Source organism: Vigna radiata, chromosome 10 (assembly GCF_000741045.1).
Source record: "Vigna radiata var. radiata cultivar VC1973A chromosome 10, Vradiata_ver6, whole genome shotgun sequence".
NCBI lineage: Eukaryota > Viridiplantae > Streptophyta > Magnoliopsida > Fabales > Fabaceae > Vigna > Vigna radiata.
In genome coordinates this window covers 8,188,073-8,201,933 of record NC_028360.1, presented here as the reverse complement: position 1 = coordinate 8,201,933, position 13,861 = coordinate 8,188,073, and the positions used below count along the sequence as shown (strand labels likewise).

Sequence of the window (13,861 nt, the reverse complement as noted above, 5' to 3'; positions counted from 1 at the left end):
CAACTCGATTTTACAGTTAACGGAGGGGGAATATTAGTTTTCTTGATATGACTCCAAACCAAAAAATGGGATGTCCCCTAAGCAAAAATTTACTTGCTTGAGCAACAATATTTGTCACTTAGGAGAGAATTTGGTAAAAGTTGGGTTAATTTGTAACATCATTCTCCTTTAGGTGTAATATGTCGCTTAGGCCATAATGTGTCACTCAAGTAAAGCAAATTTTGGCTAGAATGGGTATTACAATATTACATTAAATGTTTTGTTTCATTGTGTTTTAACCCACATGTTTGAATAATAGAGTTGAATTTACAATACCAAGCACGTGGTGATTGCTTAAGGCCATAGAGAGAATGACACAACTTACAGACTTACAAACCTTACTAAACTCTTCTAAGCAACTAAAGTAGGAGGTTGCTCCATGTATACTTCTTATGCAAGATCACCATGTAGAAAAACATTTTTGATATTTGATTAATGGAGAGACCAATGACAAATTGTTGCCTTAGAAAAAAAGAAGTGAATAATAGTCATGTTAGACATAGAGAAAATATCACTACAATCGAGGCTATAAACTTGATTGTACCTTTTTGCATCTAATCATACCTTGAGACGATCAACTTCACCATTACGACAAACTTTAATAATATAAACCATTGACACCCAACTACCTTTTTTCGAAGTGGAAGAGAAACTAACTCTTTAGTATTACTCTAGTTCAGAGCCTGTATTTCTATAATCATGGCTTGTCGCCATCTAGGATCATCAAATGTTTCCTTCACATTTTTGGGAATGGTAATGAAAGACACTAAGGATAAAAAAGAACAATAAAAAGGTGGCAAGTGATGATAACTAAAAAAATTATAAAAAAGATATAAGTTTTGAGTTGAACGAGTACCTTTTATAAAAGCAAGGTGATTATGATAACTTTGACCAAGGAACAATATTTCCACATATGCATACCAAGAAAGATAATTTATTCTATTTAATTTCTCGAAAGTAATGAAAAAACTTTCAAAGAATGAGACAATAACTCTAGTGGAAATTTATTTTATCAGCTTGGGAAAGGAAAACCCTATGAGGCTTTTGCAAGGATGACTCTTGGACCTTGACGAAATGAAGTTCCAATGGTCCAAACAAAGAGAGGAAGCTTCAGCGATGAAGTTCCAACGATGGGAAGACAATGCGTAGGTGACATGTGTTTGACTACAATGGATAGAAGAGCGATGTGTGATAACGTGTGACGACAAACAAGCTACCAAGACTGCTGGGGTTGGTCATTACTTAGAAGATGATTGAGATTCAATGATTGTCAAAGGAAACTATGACGATTGTTAACTACAACAATGGTGGTTAGCGACGAACAACGACTAACAATTTTGAATAATGTCAAACAACAACAAATAACTATAGACAATGATGATTAATAGTAAAAAATGTTAAACAACAATTGACAATAATGGATAATATCGAACAACAATAAAAAAGACAAACAGAAACAAACAAAATAAGATTGACCCAATATCAACCTAAGATTATAATAAAGAAAAAATATATTTGGAGAGAAATGATCCTATTCTTATGTTCTATTTATAATAAAATATATGATACTATTCTTATGTTCTATTTATAATAAAATATATGATACAAGAGAGCATAGAAAACTTTAAATCTACATTAAACACTTAAGTATAAAACTAAGTTAAGTATAAAATTAGGTATAACCGATAAATATTTCAAGTACTCTATTTCCTACTTACTTAGACTTAATGACTATACATAAATTTAATAATTATTCTAAAAGAGATAAATTGTGTTGGAGCCGAGCTAAACTATTGTTCAAAACAAATTTTTTAAGTTTTCATTTATTATTTCTATTATTGAAAACTAAATCATAATGCAACAATTGAGTTAATAATATAATTCTATTATAATTCAATAATGCGAAGGAATAAAAACATTACTCATAACCTAAACCAACCTCTCTTAAAAGTAATTTTCATAAAATGTTAAAATTTAATCTATCCATTTAACCTACCAAAATCATAAAAAATACACATTTCATACCATGATTTATTTCCACGTATTAAGCCCATATTCATTTATCTCTCAAATGTAAATACAATTACAATTACAATACGCAATATTTCATCTCTAAAATTTCAAGTTGTAAATTCTTCACTATAGCTAAAATATAAAGGATTCTAAAGTTTAACTAAGCTTTTTTATCTTTTCATTTATTTTAGTCATCTTCAATATTTGTACTCTTTCCATTTTTTCAATCTCTATTTTGTTTTTGTCTATTTTGTTAATTTCAGTCATTTATTTCATTTTTAGTGTTTATTTTTAATCCCTTTAGAAAAATTTAAAAGAGTAAACATAAACTATTCACATATTTAAAAATAAAAACAATTATATTTCCAGAATTATTTTTAAAACAGTTTTATTAGAGCAAATTATATATATTAATCAGCAAAATATTTAAGCTCAATATTTCTACAAATTTCTTCGTCCCTGTTGTTCCCACCTGTGCGTGAGTTTCCACTACAATCATCAGACACTGTTCACAATAATCACCGTTACTGCGAATCTTTCTACTCAAGCTTCAGAAAAGTGCTTCTCAGATTCGTTGCTTTCACCATGGAGGAACAAATCCCGTTTAAGAATCTCCATAGCCGAGAGTATTCGGGTCACAAGAAGAAGGTACCCTTTTGCTCCCTCTTTCTCATTCATGGTAAACGCGTTCAAAGCTCATCACTTTCGTGTCTCTTATGCTTGAAACCTTCGGTTTGTGTGGAAAACAAACCCTTTTACAATTTTACTGCTCCAATTATGAAATGGGTGTTTTTTGTTTTTTCTCCAATAGGTGCACTCTGTGGCGTGGAATTGCATTGGCACAAAACTTGCTTCTGGCTCTGTGGACCAAACTGCGCGAATATGGCATATTGAACCACATGGGCATGTGAGATTACTCCTCATTGCTCCCCTCTAGTTTTTGTGTTTGTGGCCCAAATTTTAATTTTGCATCGATATATTTTTCTCGTAATAGCTGTCTGAAGAATGAGACATGTTATCTTTTTAATTTCATTGATTAAATTATATTAGCCTTCGGTCCGGACCTAGTTGTAAGTTGTTATACCTGATTATGGCTTGAGGGCTACGGAATAAAATTGTCATTATTCACGTAGAGATGCTGTCATTTGATTGGAGAAAGAATAAGTTAGTGCTTACAAAGAAATGTAGTAGGTGTGCTGTTTGTGAAAAAATTGAATACCCAAGTGTTGATATCTTGTTTAATAATTTTCACTTTGAAATTACTTTGGGAACCTTTTTACTTTCTCGGGATTAGATAAGATTACCTCTAAAGGATTTGGGTTTAGAGATTTAATCAAGGGTTAATCCTTGAAGTATGTTAGCCGAAGGAAGAGTTAAACTTAATGTTGAAGTGTATCTAGAGCAGGGAAAGGACTAGGTTCTGTTGGAATCAGTGGACGAGGGCACAAAGGATCACCACCTATTGATTACCTTCTGTGATCCAAAACGACGGTAATGTCAGAGAGGATGTTTCTATTAGAATTCGATCTTGTTTGATCAAATCAATAATGACATTGTGAACTATGCATAGTCTGAAAGGAAATCCTTACTAAAGCTTTAGGTCAACTGTTTATTTTTCCAGTCTCGTTCGGTAAATGAAACATTATGTTTATTGTAGGGCAAGGTCAAAGATATCGAACTGAAAGGTCACACTGATAGTGTGGATCAGCTATGCTGGGACCCCAAACATGCTGATTTGATTGCAACTGCATCAGGTGACAAGACTGTTCGCTTGTGGGATGCTCGAAGTAAGTGATTATTCAGATACACAAATTATTTTAGTTTGTGATATCATGAGGGAGGAGATTTATTATGGCTTTTTATAATTTGGGAGATCTATAGTGCATTATATGGTTATATTTTCTTGATCCAATACAAACCTATACCATAATGCACAAATAATTGTTTTTTTTTACTTGAAAATATTTCTGTAGGTAAGATACATGCTTTTCTTATTAATAGCTGGAAAAAGTGCTAATTGAGTTAGCTCCACGGAAGTCTAAAAAGATGTAAACAGATTATTTACCGTTTTGATTGAGGACCAGGGAGGGGGCTTGGAAAAAGGTTTATGATGTTTGGTTTCTGCAGGTGGAAAATGCTCACAACAGGCAGAACTTAGTGGGGAGAATATCAACATCACTTACAAACCTGATGGGACTCATGTAGCTGTTGGTAACAGGGTATGTGACAATCCATTTGCTTTAAGCTCTGAAATGCATTTGTGGTGATTGGATATCAGTACCGACTATAGGCTGTTTTGCTTGAATTGTTTCTTGCTCTAGAATCATTAGATCTGTAGTTATTAAATTGAATATGTCTATGGTTCTCATGCTGTTTTTTGGCGTGGTAAAGTTATTCCTTGTTTTGTGTTTAATAGGATGATGAATTAACAATACTGGATGTTCGGAAGTTCAAACCAATTCACAGGCGCAAGTTCAATTATGAGGTATAATCTAGTTTATACTTCATTCATGTTGTTGGGTCTGTTTCTTTCAATTTGTTAAAGCCTGTTTTTGAGGATAACAAATGATGCTGGAACTTGAAAATTATGAGTAACTTGTCTTTAATTAGCCTTTACCAGTTTAATTGGTAAAGTACATATGCTAGGTTTGTGTATTCTTGAACTATTGAGCCCATAAGCCCATTAGTATATATTTTATATAAATATATCCCTTTATTTTTATTTTAAGTGAATACAGTTAAGTTTCTTCATGCTTTTAGACCGAGGTTTTTTCTTCCCTTTATTATTAAAAAGATGTCTAGTTCATCCTCTTCCCCGTCAGTGCCTTTTCTCTGCTTTCACTTCTACTCCAGCCATTGCAACAGAGAAAGTATGGGGTTTATCCATTTATGTTTTGTGGTCCAAGGCTGTTGAGAAGTGGTGTGTTGGACAAGGATTGAAGAATGAACTCTACACTAAGCTTGAAGATGTGAAGAAGGATAAGGAAATTTGCTAAAAATGATACTTTGTTGTTCTGCACTCTGATATTAGGCTCAGAAGCTCATTAGTATATTTTGTGTATAAGTATATCCTTGTACTCTTATTTTTCATTTAAGTGAATATAATTCAGTTTCTACATGTTAATCTGATTATCTTCTCTTTTAGACCATCCAACCATGATGAGGAATAGGAATTGAAATTTGCAGTCCGATAAAGGGCTTGACTTTCAATTCCTAGCTTCGGATGAAACCTGACGAGTCTTTTAAAATATACATACTGTTGTTTTTTCACTATATCCACACAAGTGTTAGACCTGTCAATTTGGCCTCCTCACATGGTTTGGTCTTGATTCACATGGGCTGGACTAAAAAAACCTCATAAGAACAAAAATCCCTTCATTGAAAAAAAGCCCACGGGATCAAAATATCTCCAAAAAACCTATGGACTAGGATCAGCCCATGAGCCTTCTTTTTAGAAAAGATATTCATTTTGAATAGAAGAAGAAATGTAATTAACTACTAATTTATCGCAAATCTAAGTGTTTTTAATTTGTCAAAGAATTATATATAAACATTTTAATCAGACTAACATAAATTTTGTAAAAGGTTTTATCAAACTTGGTTGCTTGTTTATATAGGAAAATTAAGTAGCAACGTAGGATGTTGAAATCCTTCCTTGGCTAAACATGTTTAATTTTCTTTGACTTGATAAACATATTTTTAAAGTATAAATAAGAGTCATTTAGTGCGAAAAATTCACCTGGATGTGAATCAAAACTAAATAAGATATCTTAATTTGAAAGTTTAAAATAATGAATTTATGAATAATAAGTTTATGGTTTTTTTATTATATGTTGTTTATTTTTTTCTTTTTCTAATGTATGACTTAAATTTATACTTAAATTCTACCAATTATTTATTTCTCTTTAATAATCAATATATATATATATATATATATATATATTTATATGTATGTATGTATATAATAAATATTTATTTAGTAATTATAAAAAAACTTTAGTGTAAATTTTATTAAAATTAATTCAATATTCTCATATTTTGGTTAGACTCCATGTTTCTCTTGTCGTGTTTGGCATTTTATCACTCTTAGGATATTTACCCTATTTGTGTCAAGGGTTTTCCTATTTATCATGATTATATTGTGTCAAGGATGTACTCTTGTATCAATTTATTACTATAAATAGAAGATTATGAGAGGGATTAATTAAGCCCTCAAGAATTATTTCACAGTTTCAATCTCAAATTGGTATAAGAGCGGTAAGTTGATCCCGCTCTGGTTTCTGACTCGTAGCATCTATCCGGTGCTGCTACCGTCCGACGCCGGCTGCCGCCGTCATAGTTCCGTCCATCTAAACTCTTAGGGTTTTCTTGTTCCTTACTGGTGCGATTCGTCTTCTTTAGAGATGGCGTCTGGTAGTACTTTTTCCTTCTCTGGAAGTCCATCAATTACCTCCGAGAAGCTAAATGGAAAAAATTGTCTATCATGGTCTGCTGCCATTGAAATGTGGTTCCTTGACCAAGGGCATTATGAACACCTTGAGCAAGATGGAAGCCTTGTGCTTGCTGAAAAAACTGATCAGTGGAAATAAATAGATTTCCAGTTGTGTGCCCTGTTATGGCAATCAGTGGAACCCAAACTTCTTATATCTCTGAGGGCTTTCAAAATTTGTCACTCATTTTGGAAGAAAGCTCAAAGCATCTATGCCAACAATATTCAACGTCTTTATGACACTGCAAACAAGTTTGAATCTCTTAAAATTGCAGACCATGATATGGTGTGCTTTATGGCTGAAGCCTAATCTGCTGTTGAAGAACTCAAGATTTTTTGGAAGCGGACCCATTAAAGGATATCAAGAAGAAACTAGACAAATTTTACATGGTGTTGATCCTTCATGCCCTACATCCTGATTTTGATCATCTCAGAGATCAACTTCTGACTAATCATGAGGTCTCATGGAAACATTGACCACTCGCCTTTTTTGTATCTCGATACCTCAAACTCAGGAAGCGCATGACCGCCAATATTTCGAAGACTGAAACTTCCACTTCGAAGCCTGAAACTTCCACTTCTAAGTTTACCGAGGATGAATATCAAGAGTATCTAAGGTTAAAGTCTAACAGCTTGGCACAACCATCTCAATCTTCCAGTACATCAACAACCTGCATTTCTCAATCCATGGAAGGTCAAAATTCGTAGGTAATTGACTCAAGTGCTTCTGATCACAATTTTGGTAATACCTCTTTGTTCTCATTTATTTCTTTTCGAGAAAAACCTCATTTCATAACCCTTGTAAATGGATCTAAAACTTCCTCCAAAGGAGTCAGTCATGTTTCCTTGCCTCCCTCCCTCAATCTCAACTCTGTCCTTTTTGTCACTAATTGTCCTTTTAATTTAATTTCCCTAAGCCAGTTGACCAAAATGTTAAATTATTCAATAACCTTTGATCACAAATCTTTTGTTACACATGAGCGTAGTTTGGAGAGACAAATTGGAGAAGGATAAGAAACTGGCGGATTATACCATTTTGGATCTCGTCCAAGGGTGTCATGTGTTGCTTCTCCTAATCCTAAAGTGCTACATGATCGACTTGGCCATCATTATTTGTCTAAATTAAAAAAGATGTGTCCTAAACTTAGTGGTCTCCAGACCTTAGAATGTGAATATATTGTGTCAAGGGTTACCCTATTTATCATATACTTTTGTATCAATTATTCTTATAAATAGAAGATTATGAGAGGGATTAATCAAGTCCTCGAGAATTATTTTACAGTTTCAATCTCTAGTATCACAATGTATTACATACTTCTTTATTAAAAGCTATAAGATCTCTTCTCTAAGAAATTGATAAAATTGATAAATAGATTATAGTCAATATCTGTATTAAACTATATATTATATATTTTATTTAATAACATAATAAGTATGATGTAAAAGTATTAATTCAAATATAATAAAATTACAATATATTAGACTATCTAATAAAATATATAATTTTACATGTGTACATAAATGATATTGTTTTTAAGAGTTAACTAAATTCTTGTAGTTGGCCAAATTCACCTTAACCTTGATCCTAATCCACTTGAGAGGGACTTTGGGGAATGGAGCTTTTTTTTGCCCCTACTTGAGGGGACCTCCTAAAAGTGGTTTTTTCAAGGGTGGGCTAGGGCTAGCCCTTGAATCATGAGTCAAGTTGAGAACTCTAAGTGTAAGTCTTTAAGGATTCACCCTATATGGAAAATAGCGTGGATTACTATATAAACGAATACCATAATGCTTCTGCTTCCCATAACATACCCTCACTTTCTGAACTACCTGTGTTTTTTTGGTTCCTAGCTCTTGAGTTCTTCTCTTTTTGCATTCATCTCACCTGAAGTTCTAACTCCTTCATTATCATTATTTTTCTCAATCACACCAAACTTATATTTTGGGAGTTCATACTCGTCTATCTATGATATACACAGAATACTTAAAAAGTGTACATCCTTTCTGTTTATCACAAAGGGAAACATAACTCTATCAAGAAGAATTGATTCCATTGAACTCATTGTTGATTCTCCTTTTCTTTTTCTAGGTAAATGAGATTGCTTGGAACATGACAGGGGAGATGTTCTTTCTAACAACAGGAAATGGTAAGATCATTGACTGACTTGGTACTTTCTAAAACATGAATCTAAATTTTGGCTTTTATAAAGTAGAGAACTTTCTTATATTTTTATTATTACTTCTTGCCCTCTCAGGGACTGTGGAAGTACTGTCTTACCCATCTCTTCGGCCTCTTGACACTCTCATGGCTCATACAGCTGGTTGTTATTGCATTGCAATTGACCCAGTAGGAAGGTATGTTTCCAAATGTTCGTTATTTCTGGTCTCACTGATTTCATTTTAGTTAGAAAGTTAGATATACAAATATACAACCATATATCTGACTCTAAATTGTTAATTTGTTGTCATCATTTCCTTCAATTGAGTATCCTTTGCATAGAAAAAGTTTCTGCAAAAGGACATAACAAATAAATAATGCCATGTTATTATGGCAGATATTTTGCTGTTGGAAGTGCTGATTCCCTTGTCAGCCTGTGGAACATCTCAGAGATGCTCTGTGTGCGTACCTTCACAAAGCTGGAGTGAGTTTTCATTGGCTTTAATGTTTGTGTATTCAGCTTTCATTCTTTAAGCTATATTGATTGTTTTTATTGTTTTTGTGACAAATATGGAATGCTTGTTTCTTAGGTGGCCTGTCCGGACAATTGGCTTCAATTATACTGGGCATTTAATTGCTTCTGCAAGTGAAGACTTGTTCATTGATATAGTAAGTTACATGACTCTCTTTCTTGGTTTCTTTCTTAAATGCTTCTGCAAATGAAGACTTGTTCATAGACATAGTAAGTTACATGACTTTCTTTCTTGCTTGCTTTCTTGTTTTCTTGCTTGCTTTTTTGCTTTCTTTCTTGCTTTCATCTTTCTTGCTTTCTATCTTGCTTGCTTTCTTTCTTTCTTGTTTACTTTCGTTCTTGCTTTCCTTCTTTTATGCTTTCTTTCTTTCTTGCTTGCTTTCTTTCTTGCTTTCTCGCTTTCTTTCTTGCTTCTTTCATGCTTTATTTCTTACTTGCTTGCCTGCTTTCTTGTTTCCTATCTTTCTTGTTTCCTTTCTTTCTTTCTTGATTTCTTACTTCTTTCGTGGTTTCTTTCTTACTTGCTTTCTTGCTTGCATTCTGTTAGGATATAGGGGAGAGGACTTAGTGGGTAATGGGTTTAGAATAGAAGGTGGAAGAAATAGTATAAATAAGACCCGATTATGGGTCAGGGGGTATCGAGTATTCTATAAAGTCAGGCTTATTGCTTGTAGAGAGGGGTTATGCCCTAAATCCAGGGAGGTTATGCTCCCATGTCCTTGTACAGATCCATTTTTTTTCTGAATAATACAGTTCTTTCATCATCTTCTATATTGTTCATACTGTTGTGAGAGTGAGAACGATTAGGTTCAATAATTAAGAACCTATCAAGTGGTCCGACCTGCCGGATATCTTTAGGAGAGGGGTCAAGAACGAATCAAGAAGTGGTCAAGAAAAGGAGGAAGCATGGAAGGAAGAGACAATTCTTGGGAAAGGAGGATCAGCGAACAGAAAAGGGAGCTAGCAGAATGGAAAAGAAATATGCAAGAAATGCAACAGGAAACCAGAGAACTCTTACGAGTTCCTGGAGGAAAGGTGTGGAACCAGAAAAAGGGATTAGAAGGCAGTCCGGGGTCTGTAGATGATCAACATACTGTTAACGAGAATCAGAGAAGGAGAAGGGAATGCTTGGGGGAGGAACGAGAGCGATGACGAAAGGGGGAACCGTATGATGACAGTCAGGCGCCTATGAACGCCAATAGGAGTACGAGATGCGAGGGCGAAATTAGGGGCGGAGAAGGTGAGCGGTTCAATTGGAGGAAGAGGCTGGAGTTGCCCGTGTTCGAAGGGATAAATCCATTGAATTGGATCAATTGGGCGGAGCGATTCTTCGAAATTCAAGGAGTAGCAGAAGAGGAGAAGGTACAATTAGTGTTTGTGAGCATGGAGGGAAGCACTGGCTACTGGTTCAGAGCCTGGAAGGAGAAAGCCAGGGATCGCTCTTGGGAGGGGTTGAAGGAAGCTCTGGTGATAAGGTTCGGAACCGTCGTGGAGCGGTTGACAGCTTTCGAACGGAAGGGGACGGTGGACGAGTCTTATGAGGGACGAGGAATGATTGCCGAACAATCCGAGACCGAGTGTTGTAATCCATGCCGATTGAAAGATACCGAGCAGTCAGAGGATGAAGAGGTGGAGACGGAGGAAGTTAAGACCGAAATAGACCGGAAACAAGGGGAGAGGTCCGCTTTGTCTGCTGGAGGTTTCACTCAGCCACAAATGATGAAGCCGAACGGGGAGATTGGGGACCGAACGGGTATGATTTTTGAGCACGGAGGAGTAGCGGTCATCCTTGGCGTGGAGTGGCTAGCGAAGCTCGGGAAGGTGTCGGTGGATTGGAGAAAGTTGACGATGATGGAGATAACAGTACAGAGGAACCCCACTTTGGAAAGAAGAGTGGTGGGCCTCAGGGCTTTAGTAAAAATGGATGAAGTGGCAGCGGGGCTAATGGTATGGGAATTGGGCTCATTTGAGTCCAGAAAAAGCAGCCCGAATGGTTTGGGCCTCATCGACAAACAAAAGAGGGAGATGGAGTTTTTATTGGACAAGCATGATGTGGTGTTTTGTGAACCTGTGGGGCTGCCACCTGACGGAGAGAGGGCCACAAGGATGCTGAAAAGGCATCCTTTAAAGAGGCCGAGAAGAAGAAGGAAGAGGAGGAAGCAAAGGATGATCCAGTTGACTTTGATGCTGAGGGAGAAGATGATGATGCTGGTGGGCCAAGCTTACGGGGTAGTGGAGGAACAAATATTAGGGTATTTTCTCGCCGGATTGCGAGAAGACATAAAGGGGCAAGTGTGCATTCAAGGTCCGCAAGAATTGATTGTTGTGATGAGGATCGCGCGGGATGTGGAAGACGCAACGACTAGAGCGAGAGGGAGAAGTTGGAACAGGTTCAAGGCGAACCCATCGGGGTTGCGCGCAACAGGGACGGGGCTATGAGGCGAAACCGAACGTCAGTCCCTGAATTGGTCGGGCGGAATGGAGGGTAATGGGCCAGTAAGGAGAGATGGAGTTACACCGGCGAGTAGCGCGGAAGGGAGTACGAACGGTGGGGCCGACAATCGAGGAAGAGTGGTGAGAAATCTCCCTTACCCAGTATTCCTTAAGACAAAGAAAGAGGGGTGATGTTTTCATTGTGGTGGACCGTCCGACCCTGGTCACCATTGTGCAGAGAAAAGCGTGATAATTTTGGCAGAGGACGAGTCGGGAGCCGATGAAGAAAAGATTTTGCCACCACCCAAGCTGCCTGATGTGAACTGAAGAGCATAGCCAGGGGTGTCCGTTTCCAACCTTGAGGACAAGGTTGTTTGGCAGAGGGGGTGTAATGTTAGGATACAGGAGAGAAGACTTAGTGGGTATGGGTGAGGGGTATCGAGTATTCTGTAAAGTCAGACTTATTGCTTGTAGAGAGGGGTTATGCCCTCAATCCAGGGAGGTTATGCTCCCATGAAACCAATTTAATTCTTTTCCTTCTAAAGCAATTTAATCCTTCAATTTCTTTCGTTTTCCACAGAAATGTTGTCAGAAGTTTTCTCTCCATCTGACAGCTTTTCCACTACTACGGTGAGACCTGTGATCATATCCTCCAACCTCTGGAGTCACTCATGCTGTTCGTTTCAGTCTTGCCATGATCTTGAACCATTTCTTGAACTATCTTTTCCAGGCCATCCATTCTTGATTCCATTGTTGTATTCACCATACCCTATCTTCCACCCCTCCACAGAACCAAGATCACGGCTCCCTATACCAGTTGATAAGACTAGTATTATTACACAGATGTATTAAACTGTATGTGTATTCCTCTATTGTCTATCTCGTACCAATGTTCCATGAGATTAGACCAACAATCAATTACAATTGAGGTGTTTAGAGAGACCTCACCCTCAGCTGCTTATTTCACCCAGCTCGGAAAAACAATAACATAACCCCCCACACCTAAAAAAACAGACTATTTATAATGTCTGTTGCAATTATACACATAAGTGTCCCAACAGACTTATTTTTTTCTTCTGCTATATGCAATGCTAAACCTATCCCTTTCTTGCTTCCTTTCTTGCTTGCTTTCTTGCTGCTTTCATGCATTGTTCTTTCGTTTTTAATTGCTACTTTATGAAACAGTCCAATGTTCAAACTGGAAGAACAGTACATCAAATTCCTTGTAGAGCCGCTATGAACAGTGTTGAGTGGAATCCTAAGTACAACTTACTTGCATATGCTGGTGATGACAAAAACAAGTATCAGGCTGATGAAGGTATCATTTTTATTTTTTTTTGTCTGTGAAGTGTTAATTGAAACACAATGACACTGTTAACCTTTGTGTACTTTGTTTGCAGGTGTTTTTCGCATTTTTGGTTTTGAAAATGCCTAGGATTTGTTAAAGGCATATTTTTATTGGTATTTGAGCATGCAAAGAAAGGGAAATGGACAAATGGATTTTTATGAATGGATTGGATTTTTAGACCAAGGCATATGAATGTTGGAAAAAGGAATTTTGTTTTTCATATTTTTTAGTAATTTTAATATTTTTTAACTATTTATGTTATAGAAGTTGTGACCAAATTGTCCACAGGATAAAGAGTTATTAATGTAGTTAAAAGTATTGTTGATACAATTCTCCTATCACTCTGGTAATCTACTAAACAAATTAGTGTGCATTAAATGATATAAATATTAATTCGTCACCAGATTGTCAATTGTAAAATGCTACAAAAAAATTCTCAGTACTCAGACAAAAAACTTGGTACTTTTTTTTTAGATATTAGTGTTATTTTTCAATTTATCATTTAATACGTTTTAAATCCTTTAAATCAGTTTAGAGTTTCAATTTATTTAATACGTTTTAAATCTTTGTAACTAATGGTAACCCGCTTTTAAGTATTTGTAATTTGGTAATCTCCTTAATAAGTGCATTAAAAGGGACTATCAATTCATTAATCGTTTGGATTAGTTTTGGTAACAGTAAAAAATGGCATTATTTGTAATTGCATGGATCCAAATGCACTTGTCTGCCAACAACAACACCAGAATGGCATTGATTTCTTATCTGCCAACCTACCAAAAAAGCTTTATTAGGGAAGGTTGACAGAATATGAGCCAAAAAAAGAATGACAGAATATTTTTTATAACTGGGAAA

At 35.9% G+C, this 13,861-nt stretch overlaps 1 protein-coding gene across 1 annotated transcript; it reads left to right on the top strand.

Moving 5' to 3' along the window:
- The first annotated feature begins 2,489 nt into the window (after positions 1 to 2,489).
- LOC106775118 (THO complex subunit 3) lies at positions 2,490 to 13,229 on the top strand. The gene is made up of 11 exons (XM_014662178.2): positions 2,490 to 2,700; positions 2,864 to 2,959; positions 3,710 to 3,839; positions 4,180 to 4,271; positions 4,469 to 4,537; positions 8,628 to 8,685; positions 8,794 to 8,893; positions 9,094 to 9,180; positions 9,287 to 9,365; positions 12,847 to 12,979; positions 13,062 to 13,229. The coding sequence occupies exons 1-11, from the start codon at positions 2,638 to 2,640 to the stop codon at positions 13,094 to 13,096; spliced, it is 942 nt and encodes a 313-aa protein (XP_014517664.1). The 5' UTR covers positions 2,490 to 2,637; the 3' UTR covers positions 13,097 to 13,229.
- Positions 13,230 to 13,861: the final 632 nt, after the last annotated feature.